This window comes from Peromyscus maniculatus, chromosome 23, assembly GCF_049852395.1.
Source record: "Peromyscus maniculatus bairdii isolate BWxNUB_F1_BW_parent chromosome 23, HU_Pman_BW_mat_3.1, whole genome shotgun sequence".
Lineage (NCBI taxonomy): Eukaryota > Metazoa > Chordata > Mammalia > Rodentia > Cricetidae > Peromyscus > Peromyscus maniculatus.
Window position 1 is genome coordinate 5,582,881 of NC_134874.1, and position 24,481 is coordinate 5,607,361.

Below are 24,481 nucleotides of genomic sequence, written 5' to 3' on the forward strand. Positions count from 1 at the left end.
AAGCCACTAAAAAGGCATGGGAGTAGCACAGTTTTGTGTTCTCAGCCCTCAGGAAGAAACTGAACCAGGAATATTATGAGTTCAAGTCCACTCTAGACTATGTAAGCTAGTTCCAGAATTAAGACACTTAAGGCGCTGGAGGGATGGCTCACCTGTTATGATGCATATCACTCTGGCAGAACGCAGGAGTCTGGTCACCGGCACCCAGATCAGTAGGCTCACCTACCTACAACTACAGAGCCAAGAAGATATTGGATGCCTCTGGGCTCCCCAGTAACATGCACTCAAATTAAAAAAAAAAAAAAAACCCGTCATAGACACACAGGCGCGCGCGCGCGCGCGCGCGCACACACACACACACACACACACACAACTTTTTTTGATCACGTAATTTTGGTCTTTTAACGACAACATGCCTCCCATTTCAGCCAGATTCTGCACCAGAAAAACCCAAGTTGCAGGACTTGGTGGAGCACTCTAGCACTCGGAGTGCCGGGGTTGGCAGGATGGAAATAAAGCCACTGAAACACAACTAGGGTCTCACTCCGAGCTCTCCTCAATTCCTGGTGAATTCTAAATTCTGTTAGGGGAGCACAGGAAAGGCTTTCAGGTTTTCAAATCCTTAAACCAAGCATGACGCCTTCACGACAGGCGTTTTTCCGGGCGCGTTCCCCGAATTCTGTCTCCTGCCGGCACCCGTGCCCCGGCCGGTGACGCAGCCCGACGTGCGCTCCGCCCGCGGTCGCCGGGATATCGAGATGGCGGCCCCCAGGAGCTGCGGGCTGTGGCGCTCCTGCTGCCGCGGGTGGTCGCGGGCGGCGGCGGGGGGCTGCGGGCTGCCCCGGTTTCATCGGTCCCGGCCCGGAGCCACGCTGAGTGCGCGGTCCTTGTCCCAGGAGAAGCGGGCCGCGGAGACGCACTTCGGGTTCGAGACTGTGTCGGAGGAGGAGAAAGGCGGCAAAGGTGACCGGCCGGGCCGGAGGGCGGATGGAGGGGCCTGGCAGTCATCGAGTCGGGCTCCTCTACCCGCCTAGGGGTGGATCTGATGTCCTGTTAGCCCTGGGAGTGTTAGTCCTTGCATTCATTCCTGCAGTCCTGACTTCCGAGGAGCACCCACCTCCCAGACGCAACTTCCCACTCTTAAAGTCTGAACTGGGGACGCAGGCATTTGCGACGCTGCACCTCGCTACACGCCCTCTTCTTTTGTTCCTCTTTTGACTCCCTGTGTCTCTCTGGGTAACCTTGATTGCCCTTGATGTGTGCAGCCCAGGCTGGCCTCGAACTCACAGAGACGCACCTGCCTCTGCCTCCTGAGTGCTGGGATGAAAGGCGTGCGCCGCCGCCGCCTTAACTCTCACCCACTTCGAGGTTGCCCCTCGTCAGGCGCCGTGTGGACGTTCTCACTCCCCGACCCCCCACCCCCTACCCCCATGTCTCACTTCAGTTTCCCATGAGTGACTGTTGTTAATCCCTCTCTTGGGAAACAGAGTTAAGGTTAAGCAAGAACTTGCACGATTTGAAGAGGTAGTCAGGGGCTGGGCATGTAGCTCAGTGGGTAGGGTGCTTTTTGCCCCTCACTCCCTAGGCTCCCGTTGTGTGTAGTGGTGTACGCTTGGGATCCCAGCACTTGGGAGATGGATGCAGGAGGATTAGAAATTCAAGGTGGTTCTCTACTATACCTCGAATTTGAAGCCAGCTTCAGATAGTGAGAGCCTGTCTCTGCAGAGGCAGATATAAAATTGCTAATGAGTGGGAGAACTACCACTCCAACAGTTTTTTACTAAGGGGATGACACCATCCCCTCCCCTTTAAAAAATACACACCCACAGAGCTGGCATTGGTGGCGCACGCCTTTAAACCCAGCACCTAGGAGGCAGAGCCAGGCGGATCTCTGTGAGTTCGAGGCCAGCCTGGTCTACAGGGTGAGAGCCAGGACAGGCACCCAAACTACACAGAGAAACCCTGTCTTAAAACAAACAAACAAACAAACAAAACAAAAACAAAAAGTTACCAGGAGCAATTTGAACACTGTTCCCTTGTCATAAAGCTTACAGTAGGGATTAAGTGTGTTTCCTGTGACTTGGCAAATTGCCATTAACCCCATTCTAAACTTTTTGTTAGGGCATGGAGAGGCGGCTTGGTCAGCTTCTGGCCCTTGTGCTTTCAACATCATGAAATAGCTCTAAGGACCTCTTTAATGGAAGTTATGGAAAACTCTTATCACATTTGTATTGATTGTGTGTGTGTGTGAATATCTGTGGGCTCCGTGGAGGTCGGAGGACAACTTGCAGGAGTCAGTTCTCTCCTTTGCCATATGGGTCCTGGGGCTCGAACTCACACCTTCAGGCTTGGAGGCAGGTGCTCCACCCACCCAGCCACCTCCCTGGCCCCGTGATTTTATTTCCTGCCACTTCTGCTCTGAAACATCTGAACCTGGTTGGCCTCACCTTGGTTAGCAAGTTTGCCCTCACAAGCTCCCTCTGCTGTGTGTCTGGAGGCTCTGGGCCCCAGCAGCGTGTGCCCCCACAGTCACCTCTTCTGCTTGCGACTGCACGGCACGCTTGCATTCTCACTCCGCTCCCCCCACTGCCCTTTTCCACTTGTGCGATGCACTCTTATGTAGCTGAAAGTTTTTCTGCATCCCGCCTGGCCCGCAATCAGGACAAATCTCTCACCCACCGGTCCTGCCGCCACTCCAACCCAAATAAACACACACAGGCTAATTTTTTTTTTTTTTTTTCAGAGCTGAGGACCGAACCCAGGGCCTTGCGCTTGCTAGGCAAGCACTGTACCACTGAGCTAAATCCCCACCCCAAATATTATTTTTAAACTATAGCCATGGCAGGCCTCTTGTTACCTAGTTCTTATATCTGAAATTAACCTATTTCTATTAATCTGTAAGTTGCCACATGGCCGTGACTTACTGGTCTGCTGGCATGTTGTTGCTTTGGTGGCAGCTGGCGTCTGCTTTTTCCTCTCCTTTCTCTTCCTGTCTGTTTGGATTTCCCACTGCCTCTAAGCTGCCTTGCCGTAGGCCAAACGGCTTTATTTACCACCCAGTCAGAGCAACATATTTTCACAGCATGCAGAAGGACATTCCCCCATCACTCTCCCTTGTTGCTATTGTTGTTTGCTTTTTGTTTTTTGCGGTGCTGGGATTCAAATCTGCTCACTGATCTGAACCTCATTCCTCTGGTCTCTTCGTTTCTGTTGCTCAGTTTCCTCCTTCACTGAGCTAAGCATGCCACATTGGTTTGTCACCGAGAGACCAGGAAACAGTAGAAGTATTATGCTCTGACATGAATGAGTGTAAACTGATTCACCCATCCATGATGACACACATCAGCCTGCAGTCTATAAAGTAGATGACATAACTGGTCACTGATCATGACATACACCTCTTATTTTCATCGTGAGTCATGGAAAGAAAACCACCTGAAGCTCGTGTTTCACGCGCATACTCACAGTTAACCCAACACCCTGTTTGAACGGTGATCTTGGACATTAGGAAAGAGGTTGGCTTCTCCCGTACACCTTTAAGCATTTGATGCAGGGTGGTGTTGGGGTCTGGAGAAGTCACTCAGTGGTAGGGTCCCACCTGTCATGTGCAAGGCCCTGGATTCCATCCCCAGCACCACGAGAGGGGAAACATAGTGTTAAGGTGCATCTCGGGTGTCAAGCGTTGTGGCGTAGCATCACCTTGTAAGACAGGCACTTTCAAGAGGGAAAGCCTCCCTTTGTCTTTTCATTTAGATTTTCCCCCTACTAACCCTGTTGATGACAGTGTGTCTGTCCCACCCCAGTCTACCAGGTGTTTGAGAGTGTAGCCAAGAAGTATGACGTGATGAATGACATGATGAGTCTCGGCATCCATCGTGCTTGGAAAGATTTGCTGCTCAAGAAAATGCACCCATTGCCTGGGACCCAGCTGCTGGATGTGGCTGGCGGCACAGGTAACGCCCTGCTTGGTGTCCTTGGGGAAGGCTGAGTGCTAGACCCGTCTGCTGTAGGAGTCGGCTGCCTCTCGGGCTGGTGGTGGTGACTGAAGGATCAGTGAGCGTTTAACTTCTGAGAGAGGGCAGGCATTGCATCTATAATCCCAGCCCAGGAGACCATAGGTGGAGGATCAGGAGTTGAAGGCCAGCCTAGACAGTGTAGACACGTCCTTTTGGGGGTGGGAGTGGGGACCGGTTTCTACTGAAAGGAGCAGAAGCATCCTTCCACGACCACATCCCTCTCTGCATCTGCTCTTGGGGTTTGGGGTACTGTCTGTCTGGTTTCATTTGTATCTTTCCTTCTCTTGGCTTCCCGCAGGCGACATTGCATTCCGGTTCCTTAGGTATGTTGAGGCTCAGCATCAGAGGAAACGGAAGAGGCAGTTACGGGCTCAGCAAAATTTGTCCTGGGAAGAAATTGCCAAAAAGTACCAGCATGAAGAGGATCCCTTGGGTGGTTCGCTTGTCATAGTCTGTGACATCAACAGGGAGATGCTAAAGGTTGGACAGCAGAAAGCCCTGGACCAAGGACACACGGCGGGTGAGTCCCTCAGCAGCCCCCGGCATTGTTTGCATGTTTACAGAGGAAGGTGACGCACTCGATTTTCCAGTCAGCGGGAGCTGAAGGTGCTTATGTGGCTGAGCACAGCTCATAGGTGTTGCTCCAGAATCAGAGCCACAGGCTAAGCTTGACGAACAGTGGCCCAAAGTGCTTAAGGATCTTCTTTTTTTGTTGCAATTTTTTTTTTTTAATTTGTACAGTTTTTTTTGTTTTTGTTTTTGTGGGGTTTTTTTTTGAGACAGGGTTTCTCTTTGTAGTTCTGCTGCCTGTCCTGGATCTCTCTCTGTAGACCAGGCTGGCCTCGAACTCACAGAGATCCGCCTGCCTCTGCCTCCCGAGTGCTGGGATTAAAGGCGTGTGCCACCACCGCCCGGCTCATTTGTACAGTTTTTAAATCCGCACATATGTCTCTGCAGCATGTGGGTGTCTGGTGCCTACAGAGAGCAGGAGAGGGCATCAGATCTAGAGCTGGAGTTACAGGTGGTTGTGAGCCAGCTGGGTGCTGGGACTCAAACCCAGGTCCCCTGGAGGAGCAGCCAGTGCTCTTAACTGCTGAGCCGTCTCCCCAGCCCTTGTTACCTTTTAAAATGATGGTTTTTATTTAATCAGGGCTGGGGTATTATGCTGGTGCCATAGCACTCCTGTGGAGGTCAGAAGACAACTTGTGGGGGTTGGTTCTCTCCTTCCACCATGGAATCCTGGGAATTGAACTCATGTCATTGGGTCTGGCAGCAAGCCCCTTTACCCACTGAGCCATCTCACTGGCCCTAGAAGTCTCCTTCAAGTTGTTGGTTTTGTTGTTTTGTTTTGAGACAGGGTCTTAACTATGTATAGTCTTGGCTAGCCTGGAACTAACTCTGTAGACCAGGCTGGACTTGAATTCATAGCAGGAGCTTCTTAAGTCACACAATTTCTCTCTCTCTCTCTCTGTCTCTGTCTCTGTCTCTGTCTCTGTCTCTGTCTCACTCTCTCTAAATGCCTTTTTCAGCACTGGAGATTGAAGCCAGGTTCTTGCACACGCTCACTATGCTGCCACTGATTTTACCTCTGGCCACTGAATGTTTCAAAACACTTGCCCCAGCCAAGCATGGTGGCACATACTTTTTAATCACTTTTAATCCCAGAACTTGGAAGGCAGAACCAGGTAGATCTTCGTGAGAACTCTATATAGTGAGTCCCCAGCTGGTCCAGGCCACATAGTGAAACCGTCTCAAACAACAACAAAAGTTTACCCTGAATACTGTGCGTTCACTGGTGACCCTGCATGTCGCACCCTCTTGACAGCTTGCCCAACCGCCAGACTGCCCTCTTCCACGCCGCCCAGGCAGTGCAGGCAGCCAGAGAGATGAGGGCCTGTCACAAAAAGTCCTCTGTCAACGCTCTGGGCAATGTCAGCATTTCTCTGCTTCCCGCGCCCACTATGAATGTCTGGTTATTTTAGGCCAATTATTCTCCTCCTCCTCCTCCTCACACACCAAGAAGGAGCTGCCTAGACGCACCTCAGCCCACTTGGCCTTGACGATGAAGGACTCCTTTGTTAGCTGTCCACACTCGTCAGAAGGCAGACTCTAGACAAAGGCACTGCGTGTCTTACTCCTGCTGACAGATGTATTTCCCTTGTCTGGTGCTTGGCCGTAAAGAATGGAGAACAGTGAAACCATGGGCAATGTAGTGTGGCTATGAACCTGTCCAGGAATCCGTTGTTGTCTGAGACGTCACATGACCCAGGCTAGCAATCAGGGCTGCCCTTGAGCCCCTGGTAGTCCTACTTCTACCTGCCTGATTATGCAATGGAAACATGGCCACTTCCAGCCTTGAAGCCAGGGACTGGAGGGGTGGCTCAGCCACTGCGAGAGCGGATTGTTCGTGCAGTGGGTTCCCAGCATCCAAACGGCAGCTGACAGCTGCTAAAACTCTAGTTCCAGGGGCCCCAGCACCCTCTTCTGACCTCTGTGGGCTCTTGTTCATGTGTGGTGCGCTTACACACACTCAGGAACACTCATACACATGTACATAAAAACAAACAAACAACAACAACAAAAAAAACCCCTTTGAGCTAGATGGTTGGAATCTGTCCTTTGTTAACATTATTCCACATGTAGCCAATTAGACATAAACTCTAAAAAGGTTTCCAATCTGAGTGGTGGCACACACCTAAATCCCAGCACTTGGGAGGCAGAGGCAGCCAGATCTCTGTGAGTTCGAGGCCAGCCTGGTCTATAGAGCGAGATCCAGGACAGCCAGGGCTACACAGAGAAACTCTATCTTGAAACCTCCTCCCCCCCAAAAAAAGGTTTGAATGGCCAAGAGGTTGGTTTTATAAAGAGATCAAGACTAGAGAAAGCAGATGGGAGAGTCACAAGCCGATGGGCTGTTTCAGAGTTGCCGTCTCTGTAGATGAGTCCAGAAGAGCAGTGAGTGGTTAACCGCGGAACGTTCCCAGTTGTTCCTTTCTTCTTGTAGGGTTAAAGTCGGAGGAGCTGTGCTAGTCCTCAGGTCTCACAGTGGGTCATTTCCCATGTGGATGTAGGAACTTGAGCACGAGAATTTCATTGTGAGTTTCAGTCTGGTCTTTTGGACCTAGCATAGGAACGTAGTCCAAAATAGTAGCTTCCCGTGAAGTTTATTTGACAGTGTTGGTTTTTTGTTTTTTGTTTTTTTAACATAAATTCACGTATTTCGGGTGCCTGTATGTGTGTGCACAAGTGTGTTTTTGTGTGTGTATGTGTGGTACACAAGTGTGTTTTTGTGTGCCTGTATGTGTGTGCACAAGCGTGTTTTGTGGAAGTCAAAGAAGAGTTTGGAGAAGTGATGTCTCCTTCCACACTCTTGTTTCCAACAATCAGACTCAGGTGTCAGTCTTGGTGACAGCACCTTTTCCACAGAGCTGCCTTGCTGGTCCTTAATGAATTATGTTAGATGCAAATCAGTGTCCTTCAGAACATGGCTACCCTGATGAGTTCTGAACAGAGTCAGGCCAATGATTCAGGCCTGCAATCCCAGATGTTTGGGAAGCCAAGGCAAGAGAATCAAAAATTCCAGGCCAGCCTGGGCCTGAGTGAGTCATTCCTGCTCAGGCTTGGGCAGTTTAAATTCATCCCAAAATGAAAAGTTAAAAGAAAGCTGGAGCCAGGCAGTTGTGGCAGGTGGGTCTTTGTGATTTTGAGGCCAGCCTAGTCCATGTAGTGAGTTCCAGGACAGCCAGGGCTCCTCAGAGAAGCCCTGTCTTGAAAACCATTCAAAAATGAATGAGTAAAACCTGTGAAACACCTGGCTGGAAAACAATTGCTTTAGGATAAACGTGTAGCTCAGGGCAGCATTCACCTAGCACACAGAGTGCCCGGGCTGTTATCTCAGCCCTGAAACAGAGATGCTAGCGGTGCCTGTCCCGCGAAGGTGCCTGTCCAGCGAAGGCAGCCGGAGTACCGTGAGAAGGCAGCTAGGTGACGTCTTCTGACACCAAACCCGGAGGCCCCACACACCAAATGTAGCAAGCTTCCTTGGACCTCCAGCCCCCAGATCAAGACATGGAGACTTCTTATCAATTCTGAATGCTCGGCCTTACCTTATGGTTGTCCCACTAGTTCTTATAACTTAGTTTAACCTGTTCCTCTTCATCTATGTTTTGCCTCAGGGCATTTTACCTTTCTTTGATTCTGTATGTCCTACTCTGTGCCTGACTGACTGGCTGGCCCTGGGTGTCTCCCTCTCTTTCTCCTTCATTTTCTCTCTTCTCTTCTCCCTCCTACGTGTTCTCTCTGCCCGCCAGCCCCACCTATCCCTCTCCTGCCTAGCTATTGGCCATTCAGCTTTTTATTAGACCAATTAGGAGCCTTAGGTAGGCAAAGCAACACATCTTTACTTCCTTAAACAAATGCAGCCTACACAAATGTAACACACCTTCACACAGTTAAAGTAATATTCCACAACAGCCAAACAGTTCTCGAGTCTCTCACTTCAGTTCTGACATTTCCCAGACTTTGCATCATGGGCTCTGTGCCACTGGACCATCACCACCTCCACAAGCCATGCACATTGATGCCTAGGGTACTCACTCTCTTATTGGCTTACTACAGAATCCTCAGATTCACTACTTCTCTGGTGCATGGGAAACAGCTACCTAGACTTATACCCAGAACTGGTTTTGTCTTCCAGGACTTGCATGGGTACTGGGAGATGCTGAAGAACTGCCCTTTGATGATGACAAATTTGATGTGTACACCATTGCTTTTGGGATCCGGAATGTCACACACATTGACCGGGTATGATTACCTGCATGCTCAGGATACATGTGACTTTCAGGATAGCAGTTCCCCTGGAGTGGACCTACCCCAAGTGAGGACAGGGAAGATCCTTTTCTAGGTCCAGTACTTAAGAGGAGTGACTATTTAAGCTTAGAGTTTTCTTCTTCCTCTTCCTCCTCCTCCTTAATGTATTTATTTGTGTGCTGTGTGTTGGGGGGGGGTATGTCTCGAATATTATTATGGTCCAGCCTTAATAATCTTCTTCCCAGGGGCCCAGAAGAGAAGCTACAATGGCACAAATTATTTTTTGGGAAATGAATCTAAGTACACTGAGCTCTTTGTCCATTTCCTTTATTCCTCTAGGATAAAATCCTATCTACACACCTTCAGTTCTGTTCTCGTGCCCAGCTCCTCTCTTGCCTCCTTTCTACCTTTATCTGCTGTCCCCTCTAAGTTCTATCTTAATTCTCCTATCCTAGTTCTGCCCCATCTTGGTCTTTCTCATCTTTCATTTCATTCTTCTAGTTCTCCAGTTAAAATCCTCCTCAGTCCCTGAGGTTTGCAGTTATTCACCCCTGCAATAGCAATGCTATTGCAAAGCCAAAGCAAGGTCAACCAGGCTTGAAGTCTCACAGGGTCATAAAGGCAGACAAGAGTTTTCCTCCAGCAGTGACCATCAGGCTTTCTTTTACAACCCAAAAGGGGAGTGGTTAAGGGAGGAGGTCAACTAAGAGCTAAAATTGGTTAATGTATCAGAAAAAGGGAATTTACGTGCTCACACTACATTCCTAGAGGTGGTTACATAAATGTTAGGAGTCTGTAATGTTAGTATAAATAGCACTAAGGCTGTGTAAGAAAGGAGGGTCTGAGCTTAATTTACCTTAATTGAGATTGTTTGGCTTTGGATGCTTGATAGGTATTTCAGATAAAATACACTGTTAGGAGTTCTTGGAAGCATACATAGTATACAAGGAAATCATTGCAGGAATTAGCTAATACAAAGCTAAAATATCACCAAGACTTCTTAAGCCATGGCTTGACCTTAGGAAAAGTCCTTGACCTTTCCAAGTAGTAGCTTTCGTGATATCGTAGCCAAACTCTGTTACATTTTCCTGTGGGTGGCAGCAGTGTGTGGTGTGTGTGTGTGCTGGTGTGCCGGCCCTGGGAAGCATAGCTTTCACGTAGGTGCTGAGATCTGAACTCAGGTCCTCTTACTTCCAGAGCAAGTGCTCTTACCCACTGAGCTATCTCCATATATATTTCTTGATTGATGTGTGTGTGTGTGTGTGTGTGTGTGTGTGTGTGTGTGTGTGTGTGTGTGTTGTGAGTCTATGTGCACCATGTGCATGCAAGTGCGCTTGGAGGCCAGAGAGTGTTGGATCTTCTGGAGCTGGAGTTACAGGAAGTTAGAAGCCACCTCATGTGGGTGCTGGGAACTTGAACTTGGGTCGTCTATGTGAGCAGTCAGTGCTCTTAGCCACAGAGCCATCTCTCCAGCCCCAGGACTTTCTTGCAAGTTGCCATAAGATTTGGCCTGAACCACAGACCAGCTCATGGTTGCTCAGGTTGGCACTTACATTCTCTTCGTGGTTGGACCTGCTGTGGCATTTCCTGTTTCCTCTTGTGAAGCTGTGTGTGTTTGCAGGTCAGAGGCGTGGTCAGATATAGAAAGGGGCACTTGGATGCTGTACGGGCAGAAGGGAACATGGTTCCTGTACAGCAGGAAGAGACTGTTCATTTCTCAATAGGATTCAGCTCTTCACTTCCTCCTGAACGTTCTGTCAAACATTTAAAAACCATGTGCAAGGAACTGGCTTCCTTCCTGGGATGTGGCCCGTTGTCTGACTCCTCTACTTCCGGGTGAGGCTTTGTAGGGATTGCTCTGGTTTGAATATAGTACTCCAAGAGACCTGAGGGTGACGCTGTTGAGAGGTGCTGTGGACCTTTAGGTGGGGCCTTGTGGGAACCCCATAGGTCAGTTGAGTGTGTGCATGCCTCCTGGCAGTGGGGGCCTTGACCTGTCTAGCATTTCTCTAAGCCTTCTCCCTCCCTCCTCTTCTCTGCCCGTCCTGTTTTTATTTTTGTTTTTTCTCTCTCTCCCTCTCTCTATATCGTTACTTGGAAACCATGATCAGAAGTGCAGAGTAAATGCACTTGCTACCAAACCTAACACACTGAGTTCAATCCCCAGGAAATAATGGCAGATGACGGAATCAGCTCCTGCAAGTTGTTCTCTGCTGTCCACGTGTGCACACACTGTCTCTATAGGTGTAGGCATAGACATATACAGATATATATATACACACACGTGTATGCGTGTGTGTAGTTTTTGTTTGTTTGTTTTCTTGAGACAAGGTTTCCATATGTAGTCCTGGCACAGAACTTAATATCTATGACTGATGGTGTAGACCAAGCTGCACTCAAATTCAGAGATCTGCCTGCCTCTGCCTCCCAAGTGCTGGGATTAAAGGTGTGCACCACCACTGCACTCAGCTATATTTTTTTTTAATTGAAAAAAAAAAACACTTTGTAGGCAGGTGTGGTAGCGTATGGCTATATTCGCAATACTCTGTAAAGGCAGGAGGATTGCTTTAAGTTTGAGGCCTATTCTACATAGAGAATTCCAGGCCATCAAGACCCGTGTAACAATATCCTGTCTTGAAAAAACAAAAAACCAATCCTCATTTTGAAGCAGGGTCTCCCTCTGTAATCCAGGCTGACCTAGAACTCACTCTGTAGCCCAGGCTGACCTAGAACTCACTCTGTAGCCCAGGCTGACCTAGAGCTCACTCTGTAGCCCAGGCTGACCTAGAGCTCACTCTGTAGCCCAGGCTGACCTAGAACTCACTCTGTAGCCCAGGCTGACCTAGAGCTCACTCTGTAGCCCAGGCTGACCTAGAGCTCACTCTGTAGCCCAGGCTGACCTAGAACTCACTCTGTAGCCCAGGCTGACCTAGAACTCACTCTGTAGCCCAGGCCGTCTTTGAACTTGCAGCAATCTTGCTTCAGTTTCCCAAATGCTTGAATTACAGACATGAGCTACACATCCAGTTTTTAAACAAACAAACAAAAAAGACCCTCTCTCTAAAGAGACAAATTAATCCTGTAAACAATTGCTTTGCTGCTGTAGGGGGAAATTTTTCTGTCTTTCCCACATTCTGCACTGTTTCTGACTCCAGTCAGGTGGGGTTTTCCCATGCCGCATAATCCTCTGCAAATAGCCACTGAGCGCCCTCCAGTTTAATTCTGATACTAGCTGCTTGGACTGCCACAGATTCCTCCCGGCTGGGGCTCAGTCCACTCAAGTGCCCTCCGGTTCAGATAGAAATTTGTCACTGGCTGCAGACCAGAGGGCCTTTGCCACCCTCTTTGTGGGTTTGATCATTTGCTAGAATGTAGTTTCCTAAGCCAGCCATGCCGGCATCTGCAGCAGTCACAGGGCCTGGGAGGCTGAAGCTGCAGAGGTCTCAAGTTCCAGGCCAGTCTTGGCTGGAGAGCTAGAGCTTGTCTGTTGTTTTGTTTTCTGTGTGTTTGTTTTGGAGAAAAGGTCTCACTTTGTTACCCTGGCTGGCCTCAAACTCACTGTGTAGATCACCCAGTTCTGGTTGCAGAGTGGTAGGATTAAATGCATGTGTCTCCTGGCCTGATAGATCTATTTACAATAACCAAGGCCAGGTATGTGGTTCTTGTATGAGACCTTGTCTCAAAAAACAAAAGAAAAGCAGTCTTTCTTTGTTGCTTCTTGGCTTCAAGGCAATCTGCCATGTAGACCTATCCTGTGCATCTTCACAGGTGCCTCCATCCCAGCCTGGAACCTACCAGACTGTAAGCTAAACAAACCCTTCCCTACATTATTCTAAAGTTTGTTGTGGTGCTAGGCAGCCAGCACCGCTCTGTAGCTTGGGTTTTTATGGCCATCCTGCAGCTATAAAAGGTTTATTATTTGCTCTGATTGAAACACGTTTTTGCCAGTTGTGGCTCCTGCCTGTGATCCAGCACTCAGGAGGCAGGAGAGGCATCATTACAAGTTCAAGGCCACAAGAGTCTGTGTGATGAGTTCTTGTCCTATAGCCAGGCCCAGTAACTGTATCTCACAAAAGCTTTTGAATAGGATCAGAGTTGGTTTTGTCAGTGAGAACCTCCTGCCCACACGAATCTCCCAGCCATCGGTGCCTCTTCTCCCACACAGTCCCCATTCCTTGTGTATGTTTGTACAGATGTTTTGTGCCTTTAAGTGTGTCTGTTACAGTCAGGTGTGGTTTCATATTCCTGTAACCCCAGTGCTTAGCAGGGGCTGGGGAGATGGCTCCCCTAGTAAAGTGCTCACTCCACGAGCAGGAGGAGCGGGCGGCCGTGGCGCACTCTTTAATCCCAGCCCTCAGGAGGCAGAGGCAGGCGGAGCTCTGGGTTCGAGGCCAGCCTGGTCTACAGAGAAAGTTCCAGGGAAAAGGCCAGATGTGTACTGGGGTTGCAGCTGAATGGTAGAGAATTTATCTAACATGTGCAAGGCCCTGAGCTCAGTCTCTAGCTTTCTAAAGAAACACACACACACACACACACACACACACACACACACACACACACACACACACAGAGATCCGTGATTTTGTATGTGTCTGTGTTGCTTAAGATTGAACCCAGGGCTTTTATACATGCTTATTAGTAATCTCATTAAGTTAAGCTGGCCTTAAACTTACCCTGTAGCCCAGGCTGGCCTTGAACTTACAGTCCTTTGTGCAGTCTCCCAAGCAGCTGGGATTAGAGGCCTGGGTGACTAGTCTGGCTTATATGGTGATTTTCCTCCATGTTATCACTTAAAACTCTTCTTTCTTCCTTTTATAATAGCTGAGTAGGTTCTGTTTGTGCAGATTTCCCATGATGTTAACAAGGCTCTCGATGGTTAAAGATGCATCGCATTCTGTCCCATAGAAAATGAATTATCCACATACATGTCATTTTCTGTCAGATAGATTCCTTTAATTAAAATTGTTATGTTGGGGTGTGGAGGATGGTCAATGGCTGCTCTTCCTTCCAGAGGACCCAGGTTGCATTCCCAGTATCCACATGGTAGCTCATACCTGTCTCTAAATTAGTTCCAGGAGATAGGATGCCCTCTTCTGGTCTCTGCAGGTACCAGGCACACAGTGATGCACACATGCAGGCCCAGCCCCCACACACAAAAGTTTTTAATCAAAGTCATTACATGGAAGAGGTTATCCACTGTGGCTCTATCTTCGTGGAGCTGTGCTGTCCGCCTGCATGAGCAACTTTCTCAGGTCATGAGCAGCAAATGCCTGTAACGTGGGGTAGTTTCTGCATTGTGACTCCTAAGGATATAAAAGGGAGTTTATGGGGAATGTTTACAGTGCTCATAGAAACTAACCCAGCCTCTGACCCTTGGAATTGCGGAGAGGTCTGCTGAGGATCTTCTTCTCACTCTTTCTCTCAGGCACTCCAAGAAGCCCATCGTGTCCTAAAGCCAGGAGGACGGTTTCTCTGTCTGGAGTTTAGCCAAGTGAATGATCCCCTCATCTCCAGGTTAGCATTGGTAACAGGGCTTTATAAACTTGTCTAGCAAAGGTTCCCCACCCCAAAACAGATAGAAAACAGCAGTAAGCTACGGGCATCTGTGGAGGCATCAAAGGGCAGGCAGGGCTTGTAGAGGTCAGTGAGTCCTTAGTGCTCAGCAGACGCCCGGAGGCTGAGTTGAGTTAGCCAACAACCCACATGGTTTATTTTGTTTGACTCATGTGTCATTTTAAGAAATGTAATAGCCAGGTGTGGTGGCTCACACCTGTAATCCCAGCACTCAGCTGGCTGAGGCAGGAGGATCTATCTCTTCAAGTTCAACACTTGGTATATATAATGAGTTCCAGGACAGGCTAGTCTAGAGGATGAGGCTCAATCTCATACCCACCAGCCAGCCAAAAACTTAAAATCGGGAAATTTTACCTAAGGACCTGGATTTCCAGCTTCCTTGGGAAAATCAGATGCGTCACCAGCTTGGCAGAGCAGACTCCTCCGCGCAGGCATCGAAGGCAGAGTTAACTGCCTCTGCTCCGGTGTCCGCAGCTCTGTCATTCACTGCGGCCTCTCGGCCTTGCTTTTGCCCTACTTGCCTGTCTCAGGCACTTGCTTGACCCTGTAGACAGCTGAGTCAGTGACTCCTGGCTTATGCGGTCCTACTTGCTATTAAGGGATGATCCAAGCTCATTTTTGTAAAGGTTTTTTTTTTTTTTTTTTTTTTTTAAGACAGGGTCTCACTCTGTAGCCCTGGCTGTCCTGGAACTCTATGTAGACCAGGCTAGCCTCAGACTCACAGAGATCTGCTTCCCTCTGCCTCCCGAGTGCTGAGATAAAGGTGTGCACTACCATGCCTGGTTACAGGAAGCATTCTTAACCACTGGGCCATCTCTCCTAACCCTCCACTTTTCCTTATTTTATTGGTGAAGAGGCCAGGGAATATGCCCAGAGATGCACACAAATCCTAATCTTTGCCTTTGTCCCTCTTTTTTTTTTCCCCTTTTCCCCAAGGCTTTATGATCTGTACAGTTTCCAGGTCATCCCTGTCATTGGTGAGGTCATTGCAGGAGACTGGAAGTCCTATCAATACCTTGTGGAAAGTATTCGGAAGTTCCCAAATCAGGTACAGGGCTTTTGTAACTTACAGCAGAGGCCCCGAGGCTGAAATCCAAGCATCCCATGTGCCTTTTCTTGTGTTTTAGGAAGAGTTCAAGGAGATGATTGAAGCTGCAGGCTTTCAGAAGGTGACCTACGAAAGCCTGACCTCAGGGATCGTGGCCATTCATTCTGGCTTTAAACTTTAGCTCCCTTTCTGTGGTACAGCACGAACAGTCATTTCTGCTGAGGCCTGGACTGGAAGATGGACTTCCTGATGAGCCTGCCTGAGCATCTGCTTCCTCTGTTGGCTGTCAAACCTTGGATTCATGATCTGCGTTGACCAGTCTCAAAAAGGCAGATACAGACCCTGCCATGTTTTGCAGCTCTCATTAGTAGCTGCCCAGACCACTGAGCCCTTGTCCCAGAAATGTCTGGCCTGGCTTTGCTGAAGTCCTGCTAACACTTGACCATGCGGTGTGGAGTAAAGCAAAACCAGCACTCCCCAGTTCTGAAGCTTCTTGGAGCTTCTCTACCACAGACGCCTTCCAGAGCGATAAGGATCACTGGAAGCCGAGGATGGTTTGAACCAGCCCTTCAGACTAGAACTGAATCTAGGGCCAAAAGACCAGGTCCAAGTCAGAACGCTGACAATATGAGAACCGGGGGCTGAGGATGCAGCTCAGTGCAGAGCACATGCTTATGGACTGTTGAGGGCCTGGGTTTGGTTCTCATCACCAGCAGCAAACAAACAAAAGTAGAATCTTGTGAAGCAGTCAAGTTTACAGTTTGGGTGGTATCTGCTACTCTTTCTTGGAGGAGGTGATACAGATGCAGTGTGTGTCATTGTGCTTTTATTAGTCCTCATCACCAAGACACCATCCTCAGTGTCCGTCGTCAAGAAGCCACTGCTCAGCCTTGGCAAACAGAGCTTGTCAGAATATATGTATACATGTGTATAATGAAAAGACAGAGAGAGAGGAAAGGGAGTGGGGAAGGAAATGATAATAATAGGGTTGGTTCCCAGCACCCACATGGTAGTTCACAACCATCTGTAACTCATGCCTGGGGAACCCAGTGCCCTCTTTTGACCTCTGTGGGCACTGTGCATACACGTACATGCAAGCAGTGATACACATAAGCAGTAAAATAAAGAATACATAAACTATGAGCCTTGAATGACCGCACAAAACTGCAGTCTCGGCCCTCGGGTGGCAGGACTGCCAGCCAAGTCTGCATAGCCTTCAGGCCAGCTTGGGCTGCGTACTGAGTTCATGCTTATCTCAAAAAACGTAACCAACAAACATTACTATGCATATAGGCTGCTCCTCCAGTATTCCAGAATGGGTCTAGGCAGAGTATGTCCTGTACAGTCCATTGTGATGCTAAGAGGCCAGCCTGGTCTACAGAGTGAGTTCCAGGACAGCCAGGGCTACACAGAGAAACCCTGTCTTGAAAAACCAACCAAAGCAAGGCAACACCACCATAGTCAGGGGTATCTGAAAGGGCTGCAGATGTTGCTTTTGGGCCCAGCACACTAGGGGTCATTTATAGATTTCACAAGACCTCGGCTGTCACTGAACAGCTTTCAGACAGCCAACTACAGATGTCTCAGAACAGCAGTAAAGAGCATCCTAGAAAACGCTAAACCTTAAAAACTGCATTTTGTTTTTCAGCCAGCTGGAGCCTACTGGCTTTTAAATTAACAGGAAGGAATAGGCTCTAAGAGATACTCCATAAACCATCCAACCAATTTTATTTCTATAGCAACATGCTTTCTCACATCTGAACCTGAAAATGAAAGTTGAAAGCCACCAGCCTCTTGACAGAAAACGGGCCAGATCAAATTACCAGAACCCTCAATGTCCAGCCATGTTGTCTTGCATCAGCTCTAGGGACTGTTGCTGGAGACCGTCATCTGGTTGGATAAACTACGGCTTTGATGGCCAAATTCCTGGTGGGTTTCAAATAAAAATACAGCCAGGTAATAAAGAGGGAAAGGGACTCAGTTTATGGAAACATTTCCACCTGTTCAAACAGATACAAATCTCAATTACTCTAACTGTAGTCTCTCTCCTGCTCCAAAATATGCCCTTCTCTGCAGATAGCATGGAACACATGCCAAATGTCACAAACACTGAAACAACCAGGAGGGATGCTGCACATCTACAGCACCAGGCTTTGGCAGGTGGACAAGGAAGATTAATTGGAGGTTGTCAGCTATATAGCGAGTTTGAGGCCAGCCTGGGCTTCATAAGACAGTTACAGAAACCAACAGGCCTGCAAGATGAATTATGGAACAGACTTGCTGTCAAGTCTGGGTCTCAGAACCCATGTGGTAGAAAACCTACTGCCCAGTTGTCCTCTGCTCTGCACGTGCATACCCACATGAACAATAAAGCAGCTTCACACTCCTCCAAACTGATAAAACAATGTCTAACCAAATTCAGGTGTAGAGAAAAACTTTCCAAACTGTAACTGACCTGCTATTATCCACAAAGTGTCAGTTCAAATGTGCAAGTGTCTTGTGAAGCAGCTTTTTGGTTGCTGAAAAATCTCAGAGTGAGGCTGTCTTAAAAAATCTCAACATCTAAAACAAAAGGCTTTTACCTCATGAAAATGGAAACAGGGAACCCTGTTGGGGTTCTTGTACTTCCCAAAGATCAGTGTGGGTTGGTTCTCAGGCTGTAAGGGGTTGCTTTTGGTGACCAGACCCACAGCTTTAATTAGGCCCTTCTGTGAAGCTTTGGTTCCTTCACTGATTGATTTCTGAGCACACCAGTGAAAGCACAGCCTAGGGAGTAAGTCCTGAGACACTGGCTCACTAATTCAGGCCCCCCTGGAACCCACAGTGCTCCTGCCTACGCCTCCTGATTGCCAGGGTGACAGGGATAGGGCCTTAGACCTGTGGCTAATAGCCCAAATCATCTGGAGAAACCGATGTGGCCAGCTGAGCATTCCATCTCAAGGGCACTAAAATGTCTAATCCCACAAAACCGAGTCCTCAACCCTAGTCATGGGGATTTGTCAACTGGTAAGCTGCTTCAACCCTATCTTACTTGAACAAACTAACACACACATGCACATCTCCAACAGATTTATTTTTAAAGGAATGGCCTAAGGGAGAAAAAAAAATGGGGTACAGAAGTATGGACTAGAAAATAAATACAAATGTAAGCTGTTTTACTAATTATTTTATAACCACAAACTCGTACAGAGGATGATGCCCTGTACAAAACACAACAGATTCAAACGAGGTGTTCCCTTAGCAAGGCTGAAGAGTCAGTCTCTGGTATTTGGAATTTAGGATGCAGTCCTTGTTTTTGGATGGATCACTGGGTGTTTGGCACAGTCCATGCTTTTAACCAGATTTGAACAGAAGAATGGCCACCTGACCCAGGTAGAAGTAGATGAAGTGTTTGGTTTCATGTGTCACATAACTACCGAAGTTCCGCCCCACAATGCAGTGCCAGGTGGGGTTGTACTTCTTGTCAAACTCCTGGGAAAGAATAAAACAAACAATTATAGTGGTACACCTGGAAAGTTAACTTTCTAGAAAAGCCAGAGCATCAGGACCAGATAGGACAAACACTGGCGTCTTCAACTGTTTTCACACTGGGGACTGAATCCAGGGCCTTGGGCGTGCTAGACAAGTAAGCACTCCACTACTGAGCTGCTCACAACGCAGCAAATTCTTAGGATAAGAATGTTCCCTGACTAAGTCACCTACCTAGCACAGGACTGCAAACATGTTTGCAGTCTGAGGTGAGATGGGAACGGGAGCTGAGATCAAAGGCAGAGCAACATTTTCAAAGACATTTCTTTCAGTGATTGCACCTGACTTCTTGGGGGAGGGGAGTTCTGTTTTGGGTTTCTTGAGATGGGGTGTGTCCTGGAACTCCGTACGTAGACCAGTTTGGCCTTGATGCCAGAGAGATCTGCCTGCCTCTGCTGGGATTAAAGGCGTGCACCCCTGACTTCATATAGTCAATGGAGCTCGATGACATCAGCGCTTGTAGTTTATCAGGTTGTTCCTGATAACTATCCGACCATGCACCCCAAGCCCAGGAAGACAGAATTCCCCCCCTCAGAAAGACTAAAGGATTTATGATTATCTAAATCAAGCTGGAATGAAAAATAAAATGCTGGCAAAAGACTGACAGCTAGCTTAACGGCCAGACTATCCTTTAAAATTACTCTCCTCTCCGAATCCACTACCTGGTCTTAAAGATTAGCATCTGGTCCCTGCTTCCCTCGTCCCAGCGGGCAACCCCAACTGGAAACGTTAATTTCTTCACTAGTTGGATGGAACCGGGGGCCAAAGAAGATGTACAATTCCCTAAGGCTCCTCATATATCTCACCCTGCACGCAGTATGAACACCGTCTATTAAGCAGAGTGTCTTTCCTCCCATCTAGACGCACACACTGCTGCATGTGTCAAAAAAAAAAAAATATTCATTCCGTTCCATGGGAAGCCTTTCATCTTCCCATTCTCCACTGGAACCCTCCCACGGCTCCGTTTCCCAGTTTCCTCTCCTTCCAGCAAACACAGCTTGACAAGTTGGCAGTCTTGCCAGCTTTCTACAAACTGCCCTTTACCGAGCGAGCCTCCACCCAAGCCCCCCAACCAGCCCTGCCACCCACTTTCCCCTGAACTGCCGACTCACAACTCCCGGCTGGAACGCTGGCAAAATCTCCTCCTAAGCCCGGCTGGAAACACCCACGCTGCGCGCACCCCCCCACCCCACCCCTCCCCTCCCCAAACACCCAGATGGATCCCCGGCGCAGGAATCCTACAGTAGGGGGGAAACTGCTCGCTGCTCCCTGATCTTGGAAACCGTTGCTAGGTGGCGCTTTCCCCCAAGGAGCCCGGGGTTTTAAAAAAAAAAAAAAAAAACAACTTCGGGCGTTGAGGGGGTCTGGTCTTCCCCAGGAGGAACGCGACATCCAGTCGCGTCCTTTCTAGAACTGTCTACACCGAGCCGCCCTGGGGGCCACGGGAAAACTGCCGAGCGCCCGGGGACCGCGGGATCGGGGGATGGGGGTGGGAGGGGGGAGGACGTACGCGGTGCCGGGTCCTCACCTTCTTGATATGGGCCGCAATATCCTTCTCGATGTTGTACTTCTCCAACGCCTGGGTCGCGCACTCCACCGAGTCCTGTTGCATCTCTTCCGACATGTCTGCATTTTTGATCACCGCCTTCCGGTCGCACATGGTGGCCTGTGGGACGAGGCGCGCAGGAAAGCTAAGGAAGGGTCAGGGTGCGGGCCGCGCCGCCCCGCCGCCCGGCCGCCTGGCCCCCCGGCCCCTGAGGACGACGCCCCCACCCGCGGCTCGCACCGCAGGCCCCGGTACCCCGGGCGGGGAGGACCCGAGCCCCGTCTCACCGTGAAGCAGGGGCCAGCCGGCTGCTGCGAGCTCCTAGGGAAGGTGCTGGCGCCGCTCAGGCAGCTGACGAGAGCCGGTCGCTACCGAAGCCGTGGCGCATCTAAGGAGCCCCACGCCAGCCGCCGCCGCCTAATCCCGAGGCCCCGCCCTGCGCCCCGCGGCCCCGCCCCCGACGCACGTCGCTATTGGCTGGGGGCGGCCAGCAGCCGCTCCCTATTGGCCCAGGGATTCAATGGTTCCTTCAGGATCTTTCTCCTGCATTTTGTTGCAGACCACAATGCACCGCGCTCGGCGTCGGTTGCCCGGGCGATGCGCCGCACGCGTGCAGGCCCACACACCCCGAAGGCGGAGCCCGGGGAGGGTGGGGGAGAGGCTGCTTCCCGGACCACCCAGCTGCCTGGAAGGGTGCGAGGGCGGGCCTGCCGGAGCCCACCGAGGTTAGCCCAGGGAATGTTCTAGTAGCCGCAGTTTCCAGAAGACGGGGAGTCGCCGCCCACTACCCCACCCCGCCCCCCGCCCGGGGTCAGCACACTTTTGACAAGTGGCCTCTGGCCTCGAAAGGTTCTGCAAAGCACGGGCAGGCCACCGATTCGGTTGCCCTAAGGGTCGTAGGGCTTGGCTTCAAGCTCTGCTGTCTCATTCCTGACCTTTGTGCGTGCGTGCATGCGTGTTGTCTGAGGGGGCCTTGGGCTTGCTTGAGAGGCAAGTGCGATGATCCTGTTTTCTTTCTTTTTTTGGTTATTCTGTGCGTGTCCTCCCCCACCTCCCCCTAGCAGGGTCTCCCTAGGTAGCCCAGGCTGGCCTGAAATTCGCAGTTCTTCTGGCTTGGCCTCCCCGCGCTCCATCACACCAGGGTAAATTCCTAATTTTATAACCTGACACTACATGTTTATTTCTACAGCTACTGTGGTCCCTATGTGGCTGGTCCTGCCCTAGAAAACTGTATGCATGGTGATAGCCTCGGGATTGAAGGAGAGTTTCGGCACAGGTATCATCTCCAGGAGGTCGCGTCTGTCTGCCAGCTGCCGGGCAGTGCAGACATCAGGAGTTTGAATGTGGGTGGGTGTAGGGTGTGTACAGGTGAGCCTTCCTGCTCAGGTATGTTGTCCATTTGGGGGGAAATTTCTTGGTTGTGGATTTATTTCTAGAAAGGAAGACGTATCTTAATGGACAAAAAAGTGATCCTCCAAGGTGTCTTCTCTGGCATAGGTACATTGATGACTAGTAGTACCTAAATAAGAGTAAGTTGATAGATAAATAAATAAATAAGGTCCCTATAATAGGCTGATGGCAGAGCTCTTACCTAACGTGCACCATATCCTGAGTTTGATACCCTGTGCCTCAAAAACAAAACAAAACAAAAAGGTAGTCAAAAACAAGGTGTTAGGGAGCAGGGTTGAATCCCAGCACTGTTGAAGCCTGTCTTGTCTCTATTTGTAGTGGGGGACTAAATATAAAAGGAAACCGCTTGGTAGGTGTGTGGGAGCACTAAATGTTCTTGTAGATTCTCAGCGCAGTCACGTATGGCTTGTAGTGCTGAATGAATCCTACCAATCACTAGCGTTGAACCATCAAACCTTAAATACCTGTAAATATATTTTTGAAACTCCTTAAATAATTTTTGGGTTGTATAACTTCAAGTTGCCTGCTTACCTTTCTGCATTTTTTACAGTGTCTGTCACGTATGTAGCTCTGGGCCTCAAACCACAAAGATCCACTTGTCTCTGCCTCCAGAGTGCTGGGATTAAAGACAGTCAGCACCACACAGGGCTAACCTAGAACCCGTTTTCACTAAATTACCCAGAGGCACACCCCTCCAAAGAGAAAATGATGAGAGTAAGGAGGACTTCCTCACTTAGTATGTCTGTCAGTCAAAGGCTTCTTCCAGCTCCCTCTTGGATCTTAGCTAAAAGGCCCACGAAGCCATTCCAGCTCCGTATGTGTAATGGCAGGATCGGGGACTTGAGGAATTAATATTGAGGAAGAAGTGGGTTTGTCAGATGAGACCGGAGACCAGTCGGTGTGTTGACTAGCTTTGGCCTCCCACTCAGAACCGGGGCGTTACTGACAACCCCAGAATCTGAGCTGCTCGGCTGATACATTCATGTTTTTCTCTGATCTGTGGCTCGGTCTTGTTTACATCAAAGAGCTGAGAATCTAAAGCAAACAAAGCAGGACGGGGGCGTAGGTAGTGGTAGTGTTTGCCTCGTGCGCGCGAGCCCTCATCTTCAATCTTGAGCACTGCAAAGTAAATAACAAAAATAACAGAGAACTGGGCTCTTGCTAAGGCGGCGCAGCACTTGCTTAAGTATGAGTGAGGCCAGCGGCCACATAATTGACCCCTAGCAGGCTGAGGCGAGGGAGTCAGGCGCATGTAATCTCAGAGCAGTTGGGAGATGGAGCCAGCAGGATCAGACATTCAAGGCCAGCTTTGGATAGATGGTTCCAAGGCCAGCCTGGGCTCCGTGAGACTCTGTCTCCACTCTCCCTAATCAAATAAAGAAGAGGAGGTAGGAATAGCAGCAGCAGTGAGTGGGTGCTGATCACTGAGCACTTAGAGTACTTAGAGTCACTGTCTCTGTACCCCTCATGACCTCTGCGTTTGAGACCCTTTTCCTTCTCTCTCTTTATGGGCGTTGTGGTTGTTGGTGTATCTGTGCACCACATTCGTGCCTGATGCCCACCGAGGCTAGAAGAGGGCATTGGATCCCCTGGGTCTGAAATTCAGACACTTGTAAGCTGTTGTGTGGGTGCTGAGAACTGAACCTGGCTCCTCAGAACAACCAGTGCTCTTAACTGCTGATCCATCTTTCCAGCCCCAAGGAGACCCTCTTTATTTACCGACTTAGCAAGGCTATGTAGCTGAGGATGACTTTGAACTCCTGATCTTCCCGCTCCCACATCTCAAGTGCTGGGATTTCAGGCATGTGCCACTGCAACCAGTTTTATGGGGTACAAGGAGTTCAACCCAGGGCCTTGTGCATACAGGCAAGGGCTCTACCAACAGCCATTTTCCCAGCCCTGTCTCATTAGATGACAGCTCCAGTGTGTCCTTCCCCTGAATGCCTCTGCTTGCCTCCATCACCACCGTGCCAGATTTCCTCCATGATATCTGCCTCACGTATTCCTCTAGCGGGATCAGCTTGCGCATTGCCCTTCTTGCTCAATGTCTGCGTGTTGCTGCCTCTTCCGTCCCCGGTTCCATCTTCAGCGTTCAAGTCACTGTCTGGGGTTAGGGGTGTAACTCAGTGGTAGAACCCTTACAGGTTTTCCTTGGTACTCAGTAAATATGACTGAAATTTTAAAACCACTAGGTCTTATGAACCCCCCTACACACACATACACACACACACACACACACACACACACACACACACACATACACACGATCAGGAGATGTGAGAGGGGCCAGCAAGATGGCTCCAAGTGAACGAGCTGGCTGTGCAAACTCAACAGCCTGAATTTGATCTCCAAATGCAGGGACAGGCGGGAAGAGAAAGCCAACTCCAGAATGTGGTCTTCTGACGTCTACAAGTGAGGCGTGGTGTATGAGCACAGACTGCCCCCACACACCAAAATAATACTTTTAGAAAATTTAGGAGCGGAAGGTATGAAATATGTTGACTTCCTTTTTTATTGTACTTTTCTTCTTGAGACAGGGTCTAATTGTGG

General features: G+C 49.4%; 2 protein-coding genes and 1 long non-coding RNA gene across 3 annotated transcripts; 2 read left to right on the plus strand and 1 right to left on the minus strand.

The window, feature by feature from the left end:
* Positions 1–717: 717 nt before the first annotated feature.
* Positions 718–16,590, plus strand: Coq5 (coenzyme Q5, methyltransferase). The gene is made up of 7 exons (XM_006995799.4): positions 718–963; positions 3,804–3,953; positions 4,315–4,536; positions 8,713–8,819; positions 14,251–14,339; positions 15,336–15,447; positions 15,527–16,590. Exons 1-7 carry the CDS (start codon positions 759–761, stop codon positions 15,626–15,628), a joined length of 987 nt encoding a protein of 328 aa, XP_006995861.1. The 5' UTR covers positions 718–758; the 3' UTR covers positions 15,629–16,590.
* A 1,909-nt stretch (positions 16,591–18,499) lies between these two features.
* Positions 18,500–20,974, minus strand: Dynll1 (dynein light chain LC8-type 1). The gene is made up of 3 exons (XM_006995800.3): positions 20,809–20,974; positions 20,504–20,641; positions 18,500–18,918 (listed from the first exon to the last, which is right to left on the minus strand). Exons 2-3 carry the CDS (start codon positions 20,633–20,635, stop codon positions 18,781–18,783), a joined length of 270 nt encoding a protein of 89 aa, XP_006995862.1. The 5' UTR covers positions 20,636–20,641; positions 20,809–20,974; the 3' UTR covers positions 18,500–18,780.
* Positions 20,975–21,112: 138 nt separating this feature from the next.
* LOC143270338 (uncharacterized) lies at positions 21,113–24,481 on the plus strand. The gene is made up of 3 exons (XR_013047479.1): positions 21,113–21,246; positions 21,711–21,797; positions 24,290–24,481. It is a non-coding gene; the product is annotated as an uncharacterized LOC143270338 (long non-coding RNA).